The sequence below is a fragment of the Pantherophis guttatus genome, chromosome 10 (genome assembly GCF_059756535.1).
Source record: "Pantherophis guttatus breed Tessera chromosome 10, ASM5975653v1, whole genome shotgun sequence".
Classification (NCBI taxonomy): domain Eukaryota; kingdom Metazoa; phylum Chordata; class Lepidosauria; order Squamata; family Colubridae; genus Pantherophis; species Pantherophis guttatus.
In genome coordinates this window covers 10,326,500-10,350,745 of record NC_142072.1, presented here as the reverse complement: position 1 = coordinate 10,350,745, position 24,246 = coordinate 10,326,500, and the positions used below count along the sequence as shown (strand labels likewise).

General features: G+C 46.8%; 1 protein-coding gene across 6 annotated transcripts in view; it reads left to right on the top strand.

Annotated features, from left to right (window-relative positions):
• The window catches only part of KMT2B (lysine methyltransferase 2B), a 71,726-nt gene that overhangs the window by 29,216 nt on the left and 18,264 nt on the right, over nucleotides 1-24,246 (top strand). For 2 of the 6 annotated variants that reach the window (XM_060693995.2, XM_060693997.2), the window contains exons 8-24: nucleotides 3,148-3,393; nucleotides 3,865-3,977; nucleotides 4,318-4,416; nucleotides 5,407-5,520; nucleotides 5,746-5,892; nucleotides 9,331-9,426; nucleotides 9,693-9,810; nucleotides 10,904-11,017; nucleotides 12,736-12,920; nucleotides 14,254-14,346; nucleotides 14,430-14,516; nucleotides 14,849-14,922; nucleotides 16,097-16,221; nucleotides 17,430-17,533; nucleotides 19,809-19,946; nucleotides 21,686-21,844; nucleotides 22,127-22,247. In XM_060693995.2, the coding sequence (XP_060549978.2) occupies nucleotides 3,148-3,393; nucleotides 3,865-3,977; nucleotides 4,318-4,416; nucleotides 5,407-5,520; nucleotides 5,746-5,892; nucleotides 9,331-9,426; nucleotides 9,693-9,810; nucleotides 10,904-11,017; nucleotides 12,736-12,920; nucleotides 14,254-14,346; nucleotides 14,430-14,516; nucleotides 14,849-14,922; nucleotides 16,097-16,221; nucleotides 17,430-17,533; nucleotides 19,809-19,946; nucleotides 21,686-21,844; nucleotides 22,127-22,247 (2,133 nt within the window). The remainder of the gene's footprint in view (nucleotides 1-3,147; nucleotides 3,394-3,864; nucleotides 3,978-4,317; nucleotides 4,417-5,406; nucleotides 5,521-5,745; nucleotides 5,893-9,330; nucleotides 9,427-9,692; nucleotides 9,811-10,903; nucleotides 11,018-12,735; nucleotides 12,921-14,253; nucleotides 14,347-14,429; nucleotides 14,517-14,848; nucleotides 14,923-16,096; nucleotides 16,222-17,429; nucleotides 17,534-19,808; nucleotides 19,947-21,685; nucleotides 21,845-22,126; nucleotides 22,248-24,246) is intronic. The other 4 variants (XM_087876581.1, XM_060693996.2, XM_087876580.1 and 1 more) reach the window with 3 other exon arrangements.

Genomic DNA, 24,246 nt, shown 5'->3' with positions numbered 1-24,246 from the left:
CTGTCCTGCACATGCGTGTTGGGGTTGCTGAGGCTCGCAGCGGGAAAACTTCCCTAAAGTCACCTTGAAAGTAAGACCATCCTGAGTCATAGCCTAGAATAGGCGGTCTAAATATAAGAGCTCGGTTTAAACCCAAGTTCCTTGATTTGGGGTGGACGTGAAAGAAAAAAAGTCACGCCAATCGGTGGGCTGAATTGGTCCCTTAGTCCTGATATTCCCACTTCCTGTGATCCACTGCAGTTTTCCCCCTAACCTGTGGCCGCCTCAGATGTCTCGATCCTGGCTTCCATCACAGTTGAACAGGCTTGGGACCTGCAGAGGTTGATGCATTGATTACTGGAACGAAGCGTGTGGGAGTGGCTTAGTTCTATGAACATGCGCGAAGTCCGAGTTTACAGCACACCTTTGACCTTCGTACCAAATTAACCCATTTCCTTGGCTCATACAATACGTCGAAGCCTATGCTAAGGACAAATGGAGCTAGGTTTGCACAAAATGCTAACCAACAACAACAACAATAACAAAAAGTACCAAATGGGAAAACTAAATAAACTTTGCTTACTGGGCCAGTGAAACTACTAACTGGCCTGAATAAGCAGGTTGTTCGGACATAGGTTGCCTCTGAGCCCAGGAATTGGGGACGGCTCTCAAACCAAGCTCACACCACTCTCCGCTTTCACAATAAAACATCCGGAAGGTTAGAAGCAACCAAGTTTTTGTGATGCAGTTCTTGGAACAACATAAGTAGGAAACTTTTGCTGTTCAACGAGCAGATACCTAGTCCTCCTGCTTATCCTTAATTAACGCTATAACCCAGCCTAGCTGAAATTACCCATGCTTGCTGCTTGCTTATAAACCCATGTCTTCCTTCTCCCTCTGTTGTTTCCCCCTGGTGCTTAAGCTTTAGATCAGACGTCTTCAAATTTGGCAGCTTTTAAGACTTGTGGGCTTCAACTCCCATTCAATTCTGGGAGTTGAAGTCCACAAGTCTTAAAAGCTGCCAAGTTTGGGGACCCCTGTTTTAGATGCTTCTCAACCTTGGCGGCTTGAAAGGTTTGAGGACTTCAACTCCCAGAATTCTCAGAACCCTGGTAGTTGGAAGTCCACACAACCAGGCTGAGAATCCTAGCTTAAAACTTCGACCATCTGTAAGTACCGCTTTAAATGCTCTTTTGGAAGGAGTCTCAGGCAGCAATTTGCCTCATTCTCTCTCCTCTCCTCCCCTCCCACCCACCCCCACACTTTTCAATGCTCTGGAAGAAACCCCGCCTTTAAAAGTAGACTGTAGCCTTCTCCAATTTGGCATCATCCAGAGACTGCCTGGGGAATTCTGGGAATTGCAGCCTTAAGTACCTCTGGAGGCCCCCAAGTGGAAAAAGGCCCTTGTTAGGCGGAGGGGAATGCTGTAGGTTTGTTAAAGACTGGGATGGGTGGAGCCATGGATACCATAGATAATGCTGGAACCATGGGAGGGGGTGGAGGTCCTCTCTTTCTTTTTTCGGATTATGGGGAGGAAATGGGCAGGTACTAGGAAGGGGCTGGGCTGGGGAGGCCATTGTGATCTGAGGGGGCATGACCAGAGGAGAGCCTGCATGCCTATGAGAATGCCCTCCCTTGCTGTGCAGACTGAAGAAACCTTGCTTATGTGAGCAGAGAAATCTGGGAAAGGAGGCTGAAGGTGGGGAGGTGGCACAAGGAGTGGGGTGGGGGGGAGAGGACCTCTTGCTTGTTCTGCTCTTGGGGTGGGGAGAGAATTGGGGCTCAGATTCCTGACTTCTTCCGCTCAGTTCTGAGGGTGGCTTGGGAGAAATGCTATAGAAGGTGCAGCCTCATTTTGGGGAATTTCTTTGGAGCTGCTGAATCTTTTTTTTTTTTCAGCTTCCACAAAGGGAGCAGAGGCAGGAAGCTTTGGCCTTCCGCCTCCCCCCCACCTTCCTTTGAGTTTCCAATTCATTTGTACTTCTGAACCAATTAATTAACAATGGGAGAAGCACACACACAAAAAACCCTCTTAATGGTACCTTCAAGGGGGGGGAGGGGTTGGGATCAGAGCCTTCATTTCGCTTCATCTGCATATGAGAAAGTAGACAATGAACTGCTAGAAAGGAAGAACATTGCTCCTTGGGTTTGCTGTAGCAAAGGAGAATTACAATCCATTGCAGGTTTTATTTTTTTACCTCTTGAGTAAAATCCATAGTGCCTGACTAAAGTTGGATCTACATAGGAGCTGAGAGCCTTGAGCCAAGGTCCTCAGTGTGATAGGAACAATGACCTAGGTAGTAATCTGGGCTTCTGAAATCCCATCTACTTTTTCTCCCTCTTATCTCTCTGCTCCTGGCTGTAGAATGCTTAAATCTCTTTTGTATTGGAAATGAGAAAGTAAAGAGGAGGAACCTTTATCAGCCTTTTAGATAGGAAGACTGGGGGGTGGCGGGGAGGAGTTGCCTTAAACAGCATTTCCCTCAGGGATGGGTAGTGATTGTAAACCTAGATTGCTGACAGGAGAGAGGGGGAGATTAAAGCATTGCCATCATAGATGGAAGATGAGCTGTAGCTAAGGTAAGTGAGCTCATGAAGACTTGGTCATGGGAAGGGGAGACCCTTAGATGGGTCAGTGGCTAAGCAAAGAGCCACAGCCAACACAAAATGTTTTGGGTTGAGGCTTCTTCCACAAGGCAGGTCAGAGTTACCATCTCTCACCAGTACTAAATCTGGGCTGCTAAAACCCAAATGCCCTTCTGGTCGCAGCAAAGAGATACAGAAATATTCTTTTGGCAACTCGAGATCCTTTCTTGGCCCTTGTCAGTCCTCCAGCGCTGAGCAGTAGGTTGAGCTTGAAAGTGGATGCTGCTGGTAGAACCACCTAACTTGAGCAGGAGAAGCTTTTGAATTTTGGGTCTGGTCAAGACGTTCAGAGCGTGTTGGGACTGCAGTCAACTGCACTAAGTAACATGCCTAATAAGTTCAAGGGCTTGCATTCATTTTTTCTCTCCCACCTCCCCACCCCTCATGATGCATTTATAACAAGTCTTGGGGAGAGTGCAACGGGGGCTGGAGGAAAGGGGAGGAAATGGTCCTTCTGCCCAACATCCATTTGCCGTTAGAGTTGGGCTGCCGGGCTCCGCTCACCCATGCCTTTGTCTTCAGGCCGTACAGTAGTGAAGCCCATCGTCCCCTGGGATTCAGAGGATTCTCAAGAGGAGTTTCCAGCCCCCTGGGAAGTCATGCTGGGGGCCACAGAGACTGCTGAGCAAGACTCTCTGTTGCAGCGTAAGTCAGCCCGGCGCTGCGTCAAGCAGAGGCCCTCATATGACATCTTTGAATCCTCTGACTCAGACACAGAGCCGGCCTCTGGCTCAGCCACTCATCGCCGGAAATCTTCCCGAGACTCAGGTGAGCTGTGAGCTTTCGGGTTGCTTGGTCCATGATTTCCACACACAGAGATTGTGCCCCCTGCCATGCCTATCCGTACCTTCCATCTACGCCAGTTGCACAAAGCAATAAGATCTCGCATATACTGTATCTGAAGCTGTGGCTGTGGTTATTGGTGTGCCCATCATGGTCACAATTTTCTTTTTAAGAGGAAGCTCTTGATGGGATGACCAAAAAAAAATACACATGGGACCTGAGAGGTGGTCTCATTTTGGTCTGATGTGATGTTACAGCAAGCCAGAAATTTTTGATGCTCAATGATAAAATAATCCAGTAAATTCTGATATATTGTTGATTTATAGCTTCTCTGAGGTAAAAATTAGCAGATTTACCATGCTTTGTGCTTTCAAGGTGAAGAATAAAGTAGCTTCTCTATCCTGTTTGAGTCTGATGCAAAGAAAATATGCTTTTAAGATGCTCGTGTGTTTCCAGATTTGCTTCCCGTGGACTCCGAGGAGCAAAGTCGGCCCCGTAAAAGTTCTTTGCAGCCTGTGGTGCAGCTGAAAGCCAGGAAGAAACCAGAGAAGGTGAGCCATCAAGAAAAGGTGAGAGAGGCAAAGATGCACATCTGGGCAAGGTTTTATTGTTGTTTGTATCGTAACTCAGGAGGATGCACAGTGCCCATCAGGGACTTCAAGGAATCCACTGTGCATTGTGTTCTTTAAGTAGGATATGAGCCAAACGGCAAGTTCACCAAGATTCATTTCCCTTGTAGCAAAATATGCCGATTTTTCCTTCATCCTTCCTTACCCTCCCCCATATTTATTTCTTCTCTCATCATATTCTAATACCAGCATTGTGTATCCCACAGGCAACCGCAGTAAACGTCTCGGAATATTCTGTTAATCTGCCGTTATCTTTCCTTCTTTTCTCTGTCCTTCGCAGGACATCCTTCCTTCTGCCTCACTCCCCTCCATCTCCAATGGCTGGAATGGGAAACAGAAATCCACGGATGGAGTCCACCGTCTCAGGGTTGATTTCAAGGTGAGGCAGGAACATCTGTCTCACAGACACCCAGTTGAAAGAATGCCATATGCAGCGAAGTCATGTTAGCAATTGCTAGACTCCAAAGCGTATTCCCTGGTGGAACAAAATCTCAGTTGGCACTTGTTCCTAAATCTGTTATTTACAGCTTCATGCCTATTAAACCCAAGTGGCTCTATAGATGTTATTGAACCAGACCCAAACAATTTTGGTCTAGGCTCCTGCAGCATGCTATGCACAGGGCTACCCTAAAAGATGGTTCTGCAGCTTCAGCAGGTACAAGGTTTGGATGCTGATCTATGTACCAGTGCACAGTTTTGTAAGCTTGTTTGTCCAACATGAAAGGATATGTGATGGTTCTTACTTCTTTTTATGACTCGGTATAAGATGTTCATTTTAGCTTTAATTTTTTGAATAGATTCTGATCTCTAAATCTAAGTTCCTAATTAGTCTTTGTTAAGTGCACAGGAGGATTTTTCTTGTGTCGTTCCCAAACTGCAGTACAATTCATGCTGATTGGTCCCCTCCCTCTCACCCCCTCTCTTTCTCCTTCCCTCCCTCCCTCCTTCCAAGTTGTGAATGCTCCAATATTGGAAGTTTTTAAGAAGATGATGGATAACCATTTGTCTGAAGTGGTGTGGGGTTTCCTGCCTAAGCAGGGGGTTGGACTAGAAGACCTCCAAGGTCCCTTCCAACTCTGTTATTCTACTCTATTCCTTCCCTCCTTCCTTCTCTCCCTCCCTCCCACACTTCCTTCCTTCCTTCCTAATTTCTTTCTTAATTTCTTTCTTTCTCTCTCCTCTTCTTCCGTCTGTCTGTCTGTCTGTCTCTCTCTGTCATTGTCATCAGAAGAAGGTATACCTTACCTAGTACAAAGTTACCTTTGTAAATTTTGTAAGATTTGTAAATTCCCTTTCAGTTCACTGATTTAGTGCGTGTGGCTCTGTAGCTTTTAGAGCAAACTGTTTCCCTCACTTGTGTGCCCTATAGGAAGACTGTGACTTGGAGAACGTCTGGCTGATGGGCGGTCTCAGCATCCTCACTTCAGTACCAGTCACCACGCAGGTGGTATGCCTGCTCTGCGCAAGCAAAGGTTTCCATCAGGTGGGTCCGAGGAGCTGAGAAGTACCGAAAGGTGGGGGCGTGAGTTCCCCTAGGCAGGAATTTGAGGAAGGGGTTTACTTCCCATTTGGAATCGGTAAGGTGGAAGTTGCATAGCGGGGTCCTTTTACCCTCAGAATTGGGTGGGATTTGGGGATTCAAAAAGGACTCCTGTGGCCTGTTTTCATGGAGGTAGGATGGCTAACATGACTGCTGCCTGTTCTTCAGCTTGTGTACTGCCAGGTATGTTGTGATCCTTTCCATGTCTTCTGCCTGGAGGAGGATGAACAGCCACTGCCCGAGCAGGAGGACAGCTGGTGTTGTCGCCGTTGCAAGTTCTGTTATGTCTGTGACCGCAAAAACAAAGCATCCAAGGTAAGGAAGTGTGTGTGTGTGTGTGTGTGTGTGTGTGTGTGTGTGTAATATCTTGGCCTGTATGCCCCTTCTGCTAACAGCAAAATAGCTATCCATCATTGCATCACCCAACAGCTCTTTTCTAAGTGGGGCATGAGGAGTCAGCATTCTGGAAACGGCAGTGCTCTTCGCTTTTTTCAAGCTCATGGAAAGAGGATTTGAAGGGTCAGGAAGGTGACATTTAATCAATTGCTCCTTGGTCTTTATTTCCAGTTTCAGGATTAATGGGGAGAGAGTTTGCAGGGCATCATTCCCCTTCTTTAAGCCCAGACTCGGGAAACGTAACCAAAAACGGGCATATGTAGCAATAGCAGAAGTGGCAATAAACTGAGGTTTCAAGAACACCATAATCCCATCCTCCTTTGGCTTCCTCTTTTGCACCCAAAACCCTTCCTTCCTTCCTTTCTTCCTTTTTTACGAATGTGCGCTCTCTCTCTCTCTTCTTTTTCTAGAGCCATCGTCCTATTATTTTCTTAACTCTTGATTTCCTTAACATGAGTAGTCCATGTCCCAAATGGCTTCACTGGTTCCCTTTTAGCTGATTTGAATCTTGATTTGTCTCCCTGGTGCTCTCCTCTGCCCCCTTCTCTCTCACTCATAAAAAAAGTAACTTCTTTAGTATTTATATTCCATTTCTCTGGCTTGGTTCTGACCTAGGCTCCCTTAAAAAGCAGGAAGCAGGAATTGGTCCCGGCAAAACCTTTTTTATTTACACGACTGTGAATTACTTTCATTCACAGTCAGCAACGCTTGTCCAAACTGTTTTTCAAAGGAATATTTATCAACATACCTTATCTCGTTTGGCAAGCTGCCACTTAACTTGTTTCCAAATGCAGAGTAAGGCAAAACTTGGCACAGTGTCTTAGAGTCACGAACAGAACTTTCCACTCTTGAAACTACCGAACAAATGAATTGCTTCCTGCAAAAGCCTCCTCCCTGTTCGCTCCTCTTTTGTTTCCTATGGGAGGGGCCAATCATCTCCAAAGTGTGGCTTTACTCCCAAGTTGACCTTGCTCTTGTCTTCTGGCAGCTCTGCGCATGCGCACATTGTGAACGGGCTCCAGCTGTTCCTCTGCCTCACTGCTGTCTATCTCCCTCTCTGCTTCCAACGCAGAGCCCTCATCCGAGCTTTCCCCAGCCTCCAGGACTGGCCCAAGTTCCTCCCCAACCTCCTCACTGTCTGACTCTGCTGCCAGCTCAGCTGGCTGCCTGCGGGCTACAATGGACTTTTGTGTGCTTAGGACAGCGAACAGTTGATCAAATGCTGTATTTCAGATCGCTCCCTCACTGTGTCTCAAGACTTTATGGGTTTTTTGTTGCCCTATCCCAGTGTTTCTCAACCTTTGGCTTCTTTAAGATGATGGCTGGAGGATTCTGGGAGTTGAAGTCTACCTACTTTAAAATGGCCAACATTGGAAAAACGTCGTCTGTGCCTTTGATTCCTACCATCTCGGGTCCTTTCAGCGTCCGCCAAATTGTAATTTCAGTCAGGCTGGCAATGATCCCATCTCATCTCCCTGCACATGTTTGCGGCATGTTCTCGGCTGCCACCGTTGTCATCCAATAACCCATTCAGAGTTTGTAGCAACATAGAAGCCCAGTAAATAAACAAAGCACATTGGAGGTTGATTTGCAGCGCCAGAAGCACAATCACTGATGTTACAGTTAGTCCTTGACTTACAACCTTTCGTTTAGTGATCTTTCAAAGTTAACAGCGGCATTGAAAAAAAAAAGATTTATGACCATTTTCCCACACTTAACAGCCGAGGCAGCATCCCCATGGTCACATGATCAAAATCCAGACACTTGGCAATCAACATGTATGTATGATGGTTGCAGTGTCCTGTTGTCATGTGATCCCCTTTTGCAACCTTCTGACAAGCAGTCGATGGGGAAGCCACATTCACTTAAGAACTTGGTAGTACAGTGGTCTAAAGCACCCTGTTATTAACACAGCTGCCTGCAATTACTGCAGGTTCGAATCTCACCAGGCTCAAGGTTGACTCAGCCTTCCATCCTTTCAGAAGTAGGTAAATTGAGGACCCAGTTTGTGGGGGCAATAAGCTGACTTTGTATAAATATACAAAAGGATGAAGGCTATTGCTTAACGCATTGCAAGCCGCCCTGAGTCTCCGGAGAAGGGCGGCATGTAAATCAAATTTTAAAAAAAACAAAACTGTGTTATTTACTTAACAACCGTGGCAAGAAAGGCCGTGAAATGAGGCAAAACTCACTTAACAAATGTGTCGCTTAGCGACAGAAATTTGGGGATCCATTGTGGCTGTAAGTCAAGGACTACCAGTAAACAGCCAAAGGATTCTCAACTGGAGAGAGATATTTCTGCAAGTTTCTTTTTTAATCAAAACATACAGGAAAGACAATCAGAAGTAAGGGAAGGGTGTAAAACGAGCAAAAAACCAGCAGTATTACAGCTGTGCATGAAGTAGGGGAATGAAGGTGCCAATTTGAACAAAAGGCAGGTGGATTCAATAATGCCCACAGCATGGCAGGTCGGATAGGCATTTGAGTAGAAGATGGAGAAACATCCTTATAAATATGAGCCAGCAGTTTACTGCGGCTGCCAAAAAAGCCAACACAGTTCTAGGCTGCATAAACAGAGGGATGGAATCAAGATCACGTGAAGTGTTAATACCACTTTATAATGCCTTGGTAAGGCCACACTTGGAATCCTGCATTTAGTTTTGGTCGCCACGATGTAAAAAAGATGTTGAGACTCTAGAAAGAGTGCAGAGAAGAGCAACAAAGATGATTAGGGGACTGGAGGCTAAAACATATAAAGAACGGTTGCTGGAACTGGGTATGTCTAGTTTGATGAAAAGAAGGACTAGGGGAGACACGATAGCAGTCTTCCAATATCTCAGGGGCTGCCACAAAGAAGAGGGAGTCAAGCTATTCTCCAAAGCACGTAGGACAAGAAGCAATGGGTGGAAACTAATCAAGGAGAGAAGCAACTTAGAACTAAGGAGAAATTTCCTGACAGAACAATTAATCAGTGGAACAACTTGCCTCCAGAAGCTGTAAATGCTCCAACACTGGAAGTTTTTAAGAAGAGATTGGATAACCATTTGTCTGAAGTGGTGTAGGGTTTCCTGCCTAAGCAGGGGGTTGGACTAGAAGATCTCCGAGGTCCCTTCCAACTCTGTTATTCTATTCTGTAAACTAAGATTTAACATTTTTTAAAGAAGAATTCTAAGGATCTGGTTTTCTTAACATAGTTTGTATGTTTAGCTCCCTGCTTTTGTTTTCCTCTGTGCATTTTTGCATTTCTGATCAGAGTTCTCCTTTAGGAGATGTGAAGGGTTCCAAATACAGGGGTAGCAGCTCGACTTTTCACGCCCCCTTACTCCCTTTCTCTCTTTCTTCTATAACCCGTGACAGCAACTGCTGGAGTGTGAGCGCTGCAGGAACTGTTATCACTTGGCCTGTCTTGGCCCCAACTATCCCACCAAACCATTCCGTAAGAGGAAGGGCTGGGTAAGTAGAAAATGTAGGGCGGTGTTTCTCAACCTCTGCCACTTTTAAGGTTTGTGGACTTTCAACTCCCAGAATTCCCCAGCCCGCTATGCTGGCTGACTTTCAGTTCTGGGAGTTGAACTCCACGTACCTTAAAATTAAGTTGCCAAGGTTGAGAAACACTAGAGTAGAGGATGAGAGTGAGTCAACTCTACAACCTTTATTCTGCATGCTTAACTGTCCCTATATTGCAACTGTGGAATCCTTTACTTTCTACTTCTTTTCAGATCTGTTCTGCCTGCATCCGCTGCAAAAGCTGTGGGACAGCGCCAGGGAAGAACTGGGACACGGAATGGTCCAGCGATTACAGTCTCTGCTCTGCCTGCTCTGTGCTGTACAATAAAGGTGAGCTCAGTAAAAATCCTCTGAAAAGTTTCCAAAATTTCCATTATAGCCACAGCACTTAGACTTATATACCGCTTCACAATACTTTGTACAGCCCTCTCTAAAAGCAGTTTACAGAGTCAGCCTATTGCCCCCAACAATCATTTTATCGATCTCGGAAGGATGGAAGGCTGAGTCTACCTTGAGCCGGTCAGGATCGAACTCTTGGCAGTGGGCAGAGTTAGCTTGCAATACTGCACTTTAACCACTGCGCCACTATGGCTCATAATCGTTATCAATCGAACGCTTAGCAAATGGTTCAATACAAGGACATATGTTTAATCAATGTATGGACCATTAGTCTCTGGTGCCAGCCCATCCTTTTAACCATTACCCCATACTCACTGTCCAAGGTAGTTCTTGCCTATGCATTACCTGTATTTTTACAGAGGTATAGATCACTCCTACCAGTTTTTCCCCATAGGAACAGCCTTGTAAGGTAGGTTGGGCTGAGAGTGAAAGGCTGCGCCGTAGACTTGAACGATGTAACTTCAGAGAAATTAAAATATATCTGTGCTTATAACTGCTGTGAAGAATATTGGAAGCCGCTTTTTATATCTTTTTTTTGTTGTTGTTTTTCTTCACCTTTTTTTCTAGCAGTTTTTGCTTTTTTTTTCTTTCCTTGATTTATTCCTTTTTCTTTTTTTCCTTACTTTATATTACTTTGTATTAGTTTTTAATCTGCTGGTTTAAACGTTTCAATGACCAATATATGTATAAAAAAAAGAATAGACTTCGAGCTCGGTCTCCTCAGTTCTAGCCCACATTTTCTCCATTCCACCAGACTAGCTATTTAAAAAATGGTTTAATTTTTCAACCTTTTAGGCATCTTAGTTTTGTTCTCTTCCTACACTGAGGCACAGTTATAATTCTGCTTTACGGCCAACAGCTTCTGTTCTGTTTTTATAGGTGCTTCAGTTTTTTGTTAACTGAATATTATTTGGATACTGAAGTACAGGGCATCAGTGGAGCAAACACTAAAACCTTAACATTTGTTTCAAAAACTGGAGGGATTTCATCGTATCTCTTCATGTGGTCTCTCTTCCTCCTGCAGGGAACTACTGCCCAATCTGCTTGCACTGTTATGAAGACAATGACTACGAGAGCAAGATGATGCAGTGTGCCAAGTGTGACCACTGGGTTCATGCCAAGTGCGAGGGACTTTCAGGTTTGTTTTTCTGGAGCAACATGGTTTAGTTCATGAGGCTGATTAGGGACAAGCATTTTTGTTGTCCATCCACATTTTGAAGGTAACTAGAGCTAGGCCTAAGAAGATGGATCTCATTGTTGTTACATCAAAATCTCTTCCAGACTGGCTTCACGCATTACATATTACAGGGGTGTCAAACTCAAGGCCTGTGGGCCGGATCCAGCCTGCGATATGGTTGGATCCGGCCGGGGGTGAAATGTAAAATTTGTTACTACCGGTTCTGTGGGCTTGGCTTGGTGGTGGTGGGGGTAATGTGACTGGGTGGGCGTGGCCAACTTTTTTTTTTTTTAACTTTTCAAAGCATTTTTTCTAATGCTTTGAAAAGCCTCTGCCAATCAGGCAACTCAGCTGGGATCGTCAGAGATGTTTCAAAGCATTTTTTAAATCACCTCTTCGGCCAAGAGGTTGCAGAAAAAAATGCTTTGAAAAGCCTCTGACGATCCCAGCTGAGCTGCGTGATCATCAGAGGCTTTTTTTTTTTTACTTTTAAAAGCATTTTTTCGTCGGAAGAGGTTATAGAAAAAATGCTTTTAAAAGTAAAAAAAAAAAAGCCGCATGATCTAATGATCATGCGGCTCAGTTGGGCATGGGGGAGGGCGCAGGGATTTTTGCTACCGGTTCTCCGAACTACCTGCCGCCATCGCTACTGGATCGGGCGATCCGGTCTGAACTGGGAGCATTTCACCTCTGGATCCGGCCCACGGGGCCATCTTGGTCTACCCATTGCGAAGAGGAAAGATCGGGCCAGCATGGCTTCAGCCCGGGCTATCCAATGGGAAGAGGAAACATGCCAGCAGTTTGGGGAGTGGCCTCAAGCTGGCCACGCCCACCCAGTCGCTGTGCCACACACTCCCTCCCCTTTAAGGTCAACCACAGCCCTGATGCGGCCCTCAATGAAATTGAGTTTGATACCCCTGCACTATTATTTCAACCAGGGTATTCAACAAGTAGGTTAGATCAGGCAGCATAAATGATCGTTTTCAAAGTCACCATTAATTTTAGACATTGCACGAAACTTAGCATAAAATCTGAATCCAGATATTGTAGGTAGTCCTCAACCTACGACCACAATTGAGCCCAAAATTTCTGTTGTTAAGCGGGACATTTGTTAAGCGAGTCTTTACGACCTTTCTTGCCATACTTGTTAAGTGAATCACTGCAGTGGATAAGTTAGTAACATAGTTGTTAAGTGAAGCTGGCTTCCCCATTGACTTTGCTTGTCAGAAGGTCGCAAAAAGGAAATCGCATGACTTTGGGACACTGCAAGAGCCATAAATATGAAGCTGTCGCCAAGCATCTGAATTTTGATCACATGGGGATGCTGCAATGATCTTAACTGAAAAACGGTCATAAGTCACGTTTTTTGGTGCCGTTGCAACTTTGAACGGTCACTAAATGAAATGTTGTAAGTCGAGGACTACCCGTATGTGTACGGAAAACCATCAGTGGTATCAGAAGAGTTGCAGCAGGGGTTATTTTGTTTTCTTTTAGAATTGCGTGTCCTGTGCGGTGTTTTCCCCTTTCTTTGTGTGGGGGTTTCCCCAGCTGGATTTCGTATTGCATAAATGCAGCTTAGTAAGGCAAGCCATTGCAAGAAGACAATGGGGAAAAAAATGGGAGTGTCAATCAGCCTAGGAATGAGCATGAGAGATGTCCTCCTTTCCTGTCTCTTCCAGACGAGGGCTATGAGATCTTGTCTAACTTGCCGGAGAGCGTGGTATATGCATGCCGACCCTGCTGTGGCAGCGATAAGACCAAGTGGCGAGAGGTCCTTAACTCAGAGCTGCGCAAGGGACTGCGGCAAGTGTTGCAAGGGTTGCTAAGCTCCAAGTGCGTGGCGCCACTGATGCAGTGTGCACAGGTATGGTTTCTGGGGCATCCGTGTGGGAGCACCTCTTCTCTCTTTTCCTCGCTTTCTTTCCCCAACAAAATTTCTTTTGGTGACCCAATGCACTGTCTGCCAATTAGTTAGGCAGACGTTCTCCCAGGGATTGGGCTAGGGAAGTTAGAGCCCTTGTGAGTGTACCGGGGTGGGCTGCTGGGGGTTCGCAGGGGTTCGGGAGAACCTCTAGCTAAGATTCTGTGCAGTTCAGAGAACCCCCAAATCCCACTCCTGGCTGGACTCTGCAGCTAGCTCTGCTGGCAGCTGATGGGCCATAACACTTGTCCTAGGACAGTGATGGCGAACCTTTTCGGCACCAAGTGCTGAAAAGGGAGCACGCACGGGCTTGTCTGAGCCACAACCCGGAAGAGGAGCTGCCCAGAGCGCATGCGTGTGCCCGAAAATGAACTTCCGGTTTCCAGCGTGCGCACCAGCCAGCTACTCTTCCGGGTTTCTGGTGCGAGTGCGCGCACGACAATCAGCTGGCCAGCGCACATGCTCACACAGGAAAACGCAAGACCAGCCTTTCCAGTTTCCGGCACTGCCGCATGCAAAAAGGCCAGCTGATCATCGTGTGCGCATACGCGCCAGAAACCCGGAAGAGGAACGGGTGACGCCACACGTGCCAGGCAACATGGCTCCGCGTGCCTAAGGTTCACCATCACAGTCCTGTTCTGTCCCCGTACCATGCACACACCCAACCAGCCAGCCGAGGGTTAAATAAACTCTTCAAACACACAATGTCAGTGATAAGGAACTTGGCAGCAACTCCGTGGCTGCCTGCCAAGAGTTTTTACTCCGATAACACAGACAAAAATACAGTTTGAATAGTCCAGTTTGTAATTAATTCCACGGCAAATAGATGTTGTGTCCGAAGGTGCAAGTGCCTTGCCAGAGATTAGCTTTGTCCGTCACAGAATCTGAATGGCCACCACACTCCCTTTTATAGCCTGTGGGGTGTGGTCCAGTGACTCAGCTTAATCTCTGGCACGCCTCCTTTTCTGCTGCTCACGCTTGTCTCTCCGACGCTGGCGTGGGTCCTACCACAATGTTTCTTCGTCACTATCCGAAACACCTGGCTCCTGGCCAATCTCTTCTCCTTCGGGAGACACCTGAGGCATTGCCAGAGAGGAGGGTCCTGGAGAGGGAGGCCTGTCCGTCTCCTCTCCTTCATGTTCGGAGCCTTCTAAGATAGGCTCAGAGGACGGAGCCACAACAAGTCCTAGGAGAACGTGGCTTATGGGCAGCAGGTAGAAATGGTAAGCCACATGACAGCAGCAGCACCTTTTCCTCACCTGTTTGCTCTCTGCAGTGCTGTCCGGATGATGGCGTGAAGGTTCACCTCCGGCCCTGTGACCTACGCACCGTCAACAAGCTCTTTGAACAGGGACATTACGCATCCGTGGTGAGTGGAGAAAAGCATTGCATGCTAGAACTGGAGAGCGGCAGCTACTCGTGACCTCCATTGAGCTTTTCCTCTCTCTGCAGCACAGCTTCAATGAGGACATAGTGGGAGTCCTATTGGGACAAACAGAGGAAGAACAGGTCGCCTCTGCAAGGGAACTCTATGTTGAGGTACTCATCTCTCCTCACCTGTTGGGGGCGGAAGATGCTCTCTTGAAGTTGACATAAGGGTTGAAGTGTGCATGTATGCATAGAGCATCCGTTCCATCTTAGCCTCACCTACTTTCTCTCCTGCAGTTACGTATAACCTCTGTCAGGCTTAGGCAAACTGTTCCAAGTTAGAACAGCTGCCTGGACTGCATTTCAGGTTTGGAAGTCAGTGTATCCGGGTTTTGCAAGTTTTTGTCCTGAGATTGGAGTACAGTTCTTGGTTTTGTTTTGCTTCATGGGAACTGCTGCCTGTCTGCATAGCCTTCTGAACAGCTCTGTCTTTGTCTTTCCAGCTGATGGGAAAGTATTTCAGTTGGTTTGATGCTCTGGACGCAAAGCACTGGACTCGCAACAGCTCCCTTCCCAAGTGAGTGCTCGGAACCAAAAAAATACAGAAGTCTTTTTCCAAAGTCATATTGGGTGATGTGGAATCTATCAAACTGGGGCTGTTGGAAGCAGAGATTCCCTTAGTTCAGTGTTTCTCAACCTTGGCCCCTGGACGATGTGTGGACTTCAACTCCCAGAATTCTGCTGGTTGGGGAATTCTGGGAGTTGAAGTCCCAGAATCGTCCAGCGGCCAAGGTTGAGAAACACTGCCTTAGTTACACCATGAGATGAATTCTGTGCACCACATTAATTGCGGTCCCCAACCTTTCTGACTCTGTAGACTGGCAGAGGGGAAGGGCATGGTTTTGCACACGGGCATGCGGTTTGCGCAAATGGCACCTGCTACCTGCGTGACCCAGTTGCCAGTGGGCCATGGCCTGGTAGTGGTGCATGGACCAGACGTTGGGGACCTGTGATCTATAGTATAGAAGTTCCTCCACAGAGTTTAAGAAAAAACCAAGGCTTCAGAGGAACTTTTTAAAAAAAATTCCCACCAATAGAGTTGTCTTTGTCTTCAAAAGTCCCAGCTAATACAAAGAAATTGAGCAGAGCTTGGATACAACAAAGAATTAAGTATAGACATGTAATCTTTCCAGTTAAAGTCATGTTTAATCAGCCACCTTCTTGTAACTGTATCCTAATGCAAGATGCCAGTCCCATTTTATGGATCTGGAACTGAGGCCAGCAGATGATTGCTAGTGAAGCCATAGCATTAAAGGATAGTTACTGTGCAATGGACCTCTTAAGAAGGGAGTGAAGTCCACAGTAAACAGTTCTTCTGTTCCCTTTCATTTCATATGTTTACACTTGTTTCCCCAACTTGTCTTTTCATAAAAAGTGTAAGTAGAGATGGGGGTGGGGTGGGGTGGAGAGCAAAGCCCAGATGCAAGAAAAACGTGTTTTATTTTCAGTGCTGAATCTTACATTTTTCAGACTACAGTTAGCAACTCCCCTTGAGCGAGATTCCTGAAACCTTTTCCCCTCTTGCTCACCTGTAACTCTCCTCAATTCCAACAAGCTTGATCCACAGTGAGGGATACGAAGGACAACGGTTGGGTGGCCTAGTGCAGCCCTTACCTGTTTGAAGAAATCTTGTTGGATAGCCTCTGCAGCTTCTGATGGCTTCCTGTTTTCTCCCTCCCTTCTTCTGATAGTGGCATGCTTCCCAATGCAGTCCTGCCTCCTTCCTCTGACCACATCTATGCTCAGTGGAGGCAGCCACAAGAGGTCACCTTAGTTGCCAACAGCCATCTGACTCCTGCTGGCCCTGAAAACATAGGTAAGGCTTGGATGGAAAGGCCTCAAGGCTCAGGCCTTTCCCCTTTGCTTCCAGACACGGTCAGGCCAACAGTTGCTAAAGGGGGCTTTCTTACAGGGGTGAAATCCAGCAGGTTCTGACAGGTTCTGGAGAACCGGAAGCGGAAATTTTGAGTAGCATGGAGAACCGGCAAATACCACCTCTGGCTGGTCCCAGAGTGGGATGGGAATGAAGATTTTGCAATATCCTTCCCCCCAGGAGTGGGGAGGGAATGGGGATTTTGCAGTATCTTTCACCTGCCATGCCCACCAAGCCACACCACGCCCACCAAGCCATGCCCACAGAACCGGTAGTAAAAAAAAAAATGAATTCCACCACTGCTTTCTTCTCACCCCATATCTCCCCAATACATAGACACTTCCTTCTTTTGAGCCAGATTTCTGTTCCAATGCTGTCTATAGCAGCTTTCTGTCATCCAGCCCTCTCCAAATATTTATTGCTTATTTGTTAAATTGATTTGCTGCCTGTCTCTATCCATGGGGCTACTTTAGACGAGTCAAAATAATTAAAAAGAAGAAAACGAAAGGGGTGTAAACAGGAGTAAAAGAATAGAACCATGAAATAAATAATGAAAAAGGACAAAAAGAGTACACCAAGATGATGATAAAAAAGACGGTCGGGTGGAAAGCATTGCACAAGGGGGGGTAGGGTGGGGAGGTGGAGTCTGCCATCAGATTTACATATTAAGAGTTGGAAAGGACCTTGTAGGTCATCTAGTCCAACCCCCTGCCCAAGCAGGAGACCGTACGCCACAAATACCGTACAAATGGCAGTCCAGTCTCTTCTTGAAAGCCTCCAGTGATGAAGCTCCCACAACTTCCGAAGGCAACTTCTGTTCTATGGGTTGATTGTTTTCAGTCCATCGATTGTTCTCAATCAATCAATCGAGCAGCCAATCACCTCCAGCATGGAACTGTCCCATTTGGTCATCAGGCCAACCAGCAGATAAACGCTGGATTACAAACTCCCATCTTTCCACCCAGCACCACGCAATCGGAAGAGTAGAAGAGCTATCCGTCTAGCCTGTTAGAAGGTCTTTCTGATTCTGCTTGAAGATACTCTGGAGTTTCTTCTGTGGAATGAAGATCCTGTCTCCTTTTGAGGATCTCCTGTGCTCTGAGGAAATAATGGAGATCAAAAGCCCATGTTTTTCCTTTCTCTCCATGCAGTTGGGAAAGATGCAGAACATGTCTCTCCGCAGCAGCCGTTGACGGACCCTGAGGATAAAAGACAGTGTGCTCTCTGTCTTCAGTTTGGAGATGCTCCTTCCAAGGTAAGAGTTCATCCCGAAGTCCTTGGCTCTTTGAATGGCCAACCTCAAGAAATCCTACAAGGAAGACCTGAACTGTAGAGCAGTGATTCATAATGTCTATGGAGATTCTCAATCCTTCAAGTCATGGTTGCCCCATAGGTGCTTTTCTTCAAGAGGCAACTGGACTTTCTTTGTTTTTCTTTGAAGACATTTCGCTTCTCATCCAAGAAGCTTCTTGGATGAGAAGCAAAACATCTTCAAAACCAGAAAGTCCAGTTGCCTCTTGGAAAAAAGCACCTTTGGGACAGCGTGTCAGGCTCCAAATAATGCATCCCTCATAAATCAAACTCCCAAGGCATAACTATTCCTCAAAGATCAAATTTATTTAGATACATCATATTGGCGCTACTGGTGAAAAGCCAGTACTAATGTTCCTGGGCTTTTCACTTCAATATAAGTTTTTAGTTTTTCCAGTTTCCAAAACATTGGTCACATTGTCCAACCAAGATGGGAGCTGGTTGCTCAGCGACATCTCTCCTCCTTCTCCGGTCAGCCAGACGGAGGAATGTGGTTGACTCATCAGCTAGGAATGATGTTTTGACTGAAGGCTCCATCCCCCTCCAGCTCCAAGCTGTGTCAAGCTGAATTCACGCTAGGATGTCCAAGGAAACAGACAATCCCACACCCCAATCAAATTCAGGCTTGACACAGTGATTCTCATCTATTCTTCACCTTTTCTGGCCACGTATCCCCAAGACTTAACTCAAGATTTAAAACAGAACATTTCTTCAGATCTTCATGCACCCCCCCTCCTGTGATGACATTGTGCCCCCCCCCCCCCCAGGGGTCCACAGACCACAGGTTGAGAATCTAGTGTAGATATACTGTACTGTCTCAAATCACTGCTCCCACCACTGATAATATTCCATAGCATGACAGCTCTGAACCTGAAGATACCGTGTTTCCCCGAAAATAAGACCCTGTCTTATATTTTGTTTGAACCCCGAAATAAGCGCTTGGCCTTATTTTCGGGGAGGTCTTATTATTTTGGGCCCCATGGAGCAAGATGGGGCTCCTTTTGCCATCTTACCTGATTTCCTCTGCGTTTAAATATTTTCGGGCAGGGCTTATTTTCAGGGGAGGCTTATTTTAGCGCATGCGCTCAAAAGCCCGATTGGGCTTATTATCAGGGGATGTCTTATTTTCGAGGAAACAGGGTAGTCATTGTTGGAAGGAGCCACTGCATGTTAGTATCCCTTGGCTGTCCCTTGAACTCCATAAATAGTATTTGGAATTTTTTTTAAAAAAGGTGATTGGGTACCATTTGGTTTGCTGCTACCGCATGGTCTGTTGAACAAGCCATAATGTCCAGGTTTACACATACAGGTAGACCTTGACTAACCATCACAGTGGAGCCTAACATTTGTTTCTAAGCACGACAGTTTTAAAGTGAATTTTTGCCCCATTCTGCAACCTTTCTTGCCACGGTTGCTAAATGAATCACTGTAGTTGTTAAGTTAGCAACACGGTTGTTAAGTGAATCTGGTTTCCCAGTTGACTTTGCTTGTCCGAAAAAAGGGATTGCATGACCCCAGGATACTGCAACCACCATAAATATGAATTTTGATCATGTGACCATAGGTAGGCTGCAATGGTCCTTAAGTATGAAAAATGGTCATAAGTCATTTTTCTCGGTGTGGTTGTAACTTTGAACGGATGTTGTAAATTGAGGGCTAACAGTAATGCTAGGCCAGGGGTCTGCAACCTTAAGCACTCAAAGAGCCATTTGGACCCATTTCCCACAGAAAAGAAAACACCGGGAGCCACAAAACCTGGGTGGGTGTGGCCAACTCGATGTCACTCACTTCCACCAGTCACATGAACCCCCCCTAGCCACGCCTACCCAGCCGGTCATTAGGACAGAGAACCAGTTGTTAAAAACCACTGGGAACCACAAAACCCTTTTGACATATCTCCCTCTCCCTCCCTTCCCCCTCTCTCCCCCCTCTCTCTGTATCTCTCTGTCTCTGCCATGGCTGCTTCTCCATCCCCCATCGTCGCCCTTACGTTCTCAGGCCAGGCGAGGAATGACTGGGAGGGGAGGGCGAGGGGCAGGGACAGCCAGTGGTGGGATCATCCGAAGGGGCGCCACAGCAGAGGGCCCAAAGAGCCGCATGTGGCTCCGGAGCCGCAGGTTGCTGACCCCTGTGCTAGGCAGTTGACTGATGGGATTCACAAACCATATCAAATCAAAACCAAACACGCATCCCTTCTCCTCCAAATCCTTTCTCTCTAGGATGCAGGGAGGCTGCTGTACATTGGCCAAAACGAATGGACTCATGTCAACTGTGCCATCTGGTCAGCGGAGGTCTTTGAGGAGAACGATGGCTCCTTGAAGAACGTACATGCCGCTGTGGCTCGTGGCCGGCAGATGGTGAGTTTGGGTCATTCCTGCTCTCCCCTCTCTGCTCTCCCCTCTTATTTGAAAGGGGAGCAAGAATGGGCCCTCTCCAGAGGAAGCACACCTTGAAATCCTTTTTGGCTTTATTACAGATCACTTTATCAGTGCATCCTGGTACATTTTGTACAGGATGTCAGTGTTATAATGTGGATTCTTGCGCCAGAGATGGGAGTGGCGGCCTCAAAACCAGCATTGTTATGTTAGATCTGTTGTTCAGACTAGATTTTCCAAGTCGGGTAACAGAGTAGTATCCCAGCCGCTGGAAGATCTGCTCTGGGTTCCAACAGGAATGCTGGTGTAAATTCTGCCTGAGCCCCAAAGACTCAAAAGTGGATCAGAACAAAGGTGTAGTTCTGGGATGAAATGCTCCCGGTTTGGACCGGATCACCTGATCCGGTAGTGATGGCGGTGGGTGGTTCGGAGAACAGGTAGCAAAAATCCCTGCGCCCCCCACCCTCCAGCATGCTCAGCTGAGCCGCACAATCATCAGAGGCTTTTTTTTTTAACTTTTAAAAGCATTTTTTCTACAACCTCTTCCGACGAAAAAATGCTTTTAAAAGTTAAAAAAAAAAAAGCCTCTGATGATCGCCCAGCTGAGCTGGGATCGTCAGAGTGGCTTTTCAAAGCATTTTTTAAAAAGCCTCTCTGACGATCCCAGCTGAGTTGCCTGATCTGCAGAGAGGCTTTTCAAAGCATTAGAAAAAATGCTTTGAAAAGTTTTTTTTTTTAAAGTTAGCCACACCCACCCAGTCACATTATCCCTCCCCACCAAGCCACGCCCACAGAACCGGTAGTAAAAAAAATTACATTCCACCCCTGGTGTAGTTGTATCCAAAAGGCAGCATTTCAGTCTGAACAAAAGCAAAACTTGCACCCTCTGGGTGGGAGACCATTTTGAATCCTTCTATTTTCAGAGTCTCGACCTGGCACTATTAATCTTAAGAAGTTGAGTAGACCAGTGCTTCCCCCCAACCTCCAGTTCCGTGGAGAGAAATGTTTTCCTACGGACCAGAGGGGCCGTGATTTCATGTGTTGCCTGCATCTGCGGATGGGGCTTCACTTGTTTGCGTGGCCCGATTTCTGGCATGCTGCAAACTGGGAGTTGGGGACCCCTGGAGTATACTACAACAAGGTTCCCCCAACCTGTGGACCGCAGCCTACTACCGGGCCGTGGGCTATTTGCAACCGGAGCGTGTTTGCAGCAGGCGGTTGCACGCTTGTGAGCTGGCACGGGTGCTCGCAGCGGGTGCCAGCACTCAGCCCCACTTGTACTCGCAGTACCCATGCACGCCTGCCGCTCACACAAATGAAGCTGTGTGCGCGCATTTGCCCCTCACACAAAACCATTCCCTCTTTTCCTCTATCCCTTCCCCGCGTTAGGCCACCAACCCAGAAAAGTTGGGGAATGCTGGACTACGAGAGTGCCAATGCCATACCTACTTTTGTAGCTGACTGGGCTTGCTTAACGATGTGGGAGAGATTGTGGGGAAAGAAGAGCGTGGCAAGCACAAGACGTTTGTGATTAGATGTCTCCCTTGTTTGCACACACTACAAAAAAATAATTAGATGAGAGCAAACTGCTGGGCCTTTTACGTAGTTTTGGCCTGCTGTACTGACCTGGCTACCTTGTCCTTGACCTCTCTCTCTCTCTCTCTCTCTCTCTCTCTCTCTCTCTCTCTCTCTCTCTCTCGCCTTCTCTTTTCCTGCTCCAGCGCTGTGAACACTGTCAACGCACTGGGGCCACAGTTGGCTGCTGCCTCTCTGCCTGTCTCAGTAATTACCACTTCATGTGTGCTCGCCTCTGCCATTGTACTTTCCAGGAGGACAAAAAAGTTTTCTGCCAGAAGCACGTTGACCTCCTGGATGGAACGGTAAAAGGGGGAGTGGGGGAGGGGCAGGAGAATTGCCAGGGGGAGGAGTGGACAATGCAGGAATTTCCATTAATGCTGGGTTTAAAAGGTCACGGCTGGGAGAGTTTCATCGCTTCTGTCTGGCCTTTGAAAGCTGGAGGAGTGAGCTGGGTTTTCTAGAAGGTGTGCAATCTGCAAAGAGTGTGGCATTTGTGTGTGTGTGTGTGTGTATGTATGTATGTATACCGGTGACACAATTATGAGTAAGCGGTGTGTGAAGCTGTCATTCTGCCTTTCTTCTAGGAGATCGTCGCTGAAGATGGGTTTGATGTCCTACGGCGGGTCTATGTCGACTTTGAGGGAATCAGCTTCAAGAGGAAATTTATGGTGGGCTTGGAGCCGGATACCATCCACATGATGATAGGTACTTGAGGGGAGACGAATGAGCAGCGGGTGGGCTAAGGAAGCATTGGGATCCAGAGTTAGATGAGCTTTTACTTCTCCCATAAGGTGGAGGTTCTCGTGATAGATGTGGGAATGAATTTAAAGGCTCAGAGGTAAAGAAGGCCTGATCTGAAAATGTCTCTGCAGCCCTCGTGTTCATGCCTCCTGTTCTGGCAGTGCTCATCCTCAGATTGCGTAGAAGCAAAACGGGGCCATACCTGAGAACATTGCATGCTGGAGGAGGTGCAATTGTTTCCGAAAAAAACAGGTTCCACTCCCTAGTAGTCCTTTTTTTTTTCCACATGGAAATGAATGGGAGCAATTTATGGACACTAGTTGACATCGCTGGAATTAGAATTAAACCTGGTCTTGGTGGCTTCCATGGCTTTATATGTATAGGAACAGGTGGATGAGAATATGAAAGGAAACGTTTTCTCCAAGGGCTGCACTGAGAGCCAGGCTGGTGTCTTTAAGTGAGCCCTGGTGGGCACAGTGGTTAGAATGCAGTATTTCAGGCCTACTCTGCTCACTGCCAGGAGTTCCATCTTGACTGGCTCAAGGTTGACTCAGCCTTCCAGTCTTCCGAGGTTGGTAAAATGTGGACCCAGATTGTTGGGGGCAGTAGGCTGACCCTGTAAACCACTTAGAGCGTGTTGTAAAACACTGTGAAGCAGTATGTAAATTGATAAGTGGTATTACTCCCTAGTGCCGCATAACGGGGTGAGCTCCCGTCACTTGTCCCAGCTTTTGCCAACCTAGCTGTTTGAAAGCACGTAAAAAATGCAAGTAGAAAAATAGGGACCACCTTTGGTGGGAAGATAACAGCATTCCATGTGCCTTTGGCGTTTAGTCATGCCGGCCACATGACCACGGAGACGTCTTCGGACAGTGCTGGCTCTTCGACTTTGAAACGGAGATGAGCACCGCCCTCTAGAGTCAGGAACGACTAGCACATATGTGCTAGGGGAACCTTTACCTTTACCTTATTACTAGTAATATCTAGAGGAGAACAGAAAAGAAGTTCTTCTCTGGAGAAGTTCCTCAATTATGGAATGGCATTCTGAAAGATGCACCATATTGTTTCAGGATAAAATATTTTCATTTGGGCTTTTCAAACTACTCTATTTATGGCAAGGGGCATGCTTGAGTCCCTCTTGATTTTATTGTATGTGGCTTGGCCCTTTAATATTTTAACGATTTTTAAATTTGTGTGTCATCTATTCCTGAAGTCTCTTTTTAGACCACAATAGTCTCACAAATAGAACAGTTCCCAAATATTGTAAGTAAACGGATAGATCCCTTTAAATACCTGCCTGGGATTATACCCCTTCACCCCTGCTTTCAGTTCTCCGCTATCCAGAATTATTTTTCAGGTGGCTTTTGTTTAATTTTGTGGGTGGGGGGCATTAAATTCATGTTGCAAAATGAACAAAATTCATTTTGTGGGAAGGCGAGGCGGGGGAGGGATTGGGGTCTCCATTGCATATGGGGAGAGGCTAACTCAACATCCGTCTTGGCATCTTTGGATAAAGCTGGGATGCTGGCTGGCCTTCCCCCCCCCCCCACCCCTTCCGAGAGTCTCTCCCAACAAGTGCAGGCAGTGTTGAGTAGCGTGACAGAGGGCTCCGACTCTGTTGAAGACTGCTTCCTATGTTCTTTTTGCAGGAAGGGCTGTAGCTCAGTGGTAGAGCAGCTGATTTGCATGCAGAAAGTCCCAAGTTCAGTCCCATCAAATCTCCAGGTAGGGCTGGGAAAGTCCCCTGCCTGACACCTTGGAGAGCGTCTGCCAGTCAGAATAGACAATACGTAGCTCGATGAACGAGCGGCCTGGCTCTCCACCAGGCAGCTGCTTTCTCTCTCTGTATTTGCCCTGCAGCATTTACCATCATGACTAGTCTGAGGTAGAAAGCTCTCGCTCATCCTTCTCATCCTGTCCACCCACCCCGTTTATTTCCATGGGCCACCACCCTCCGGGACTT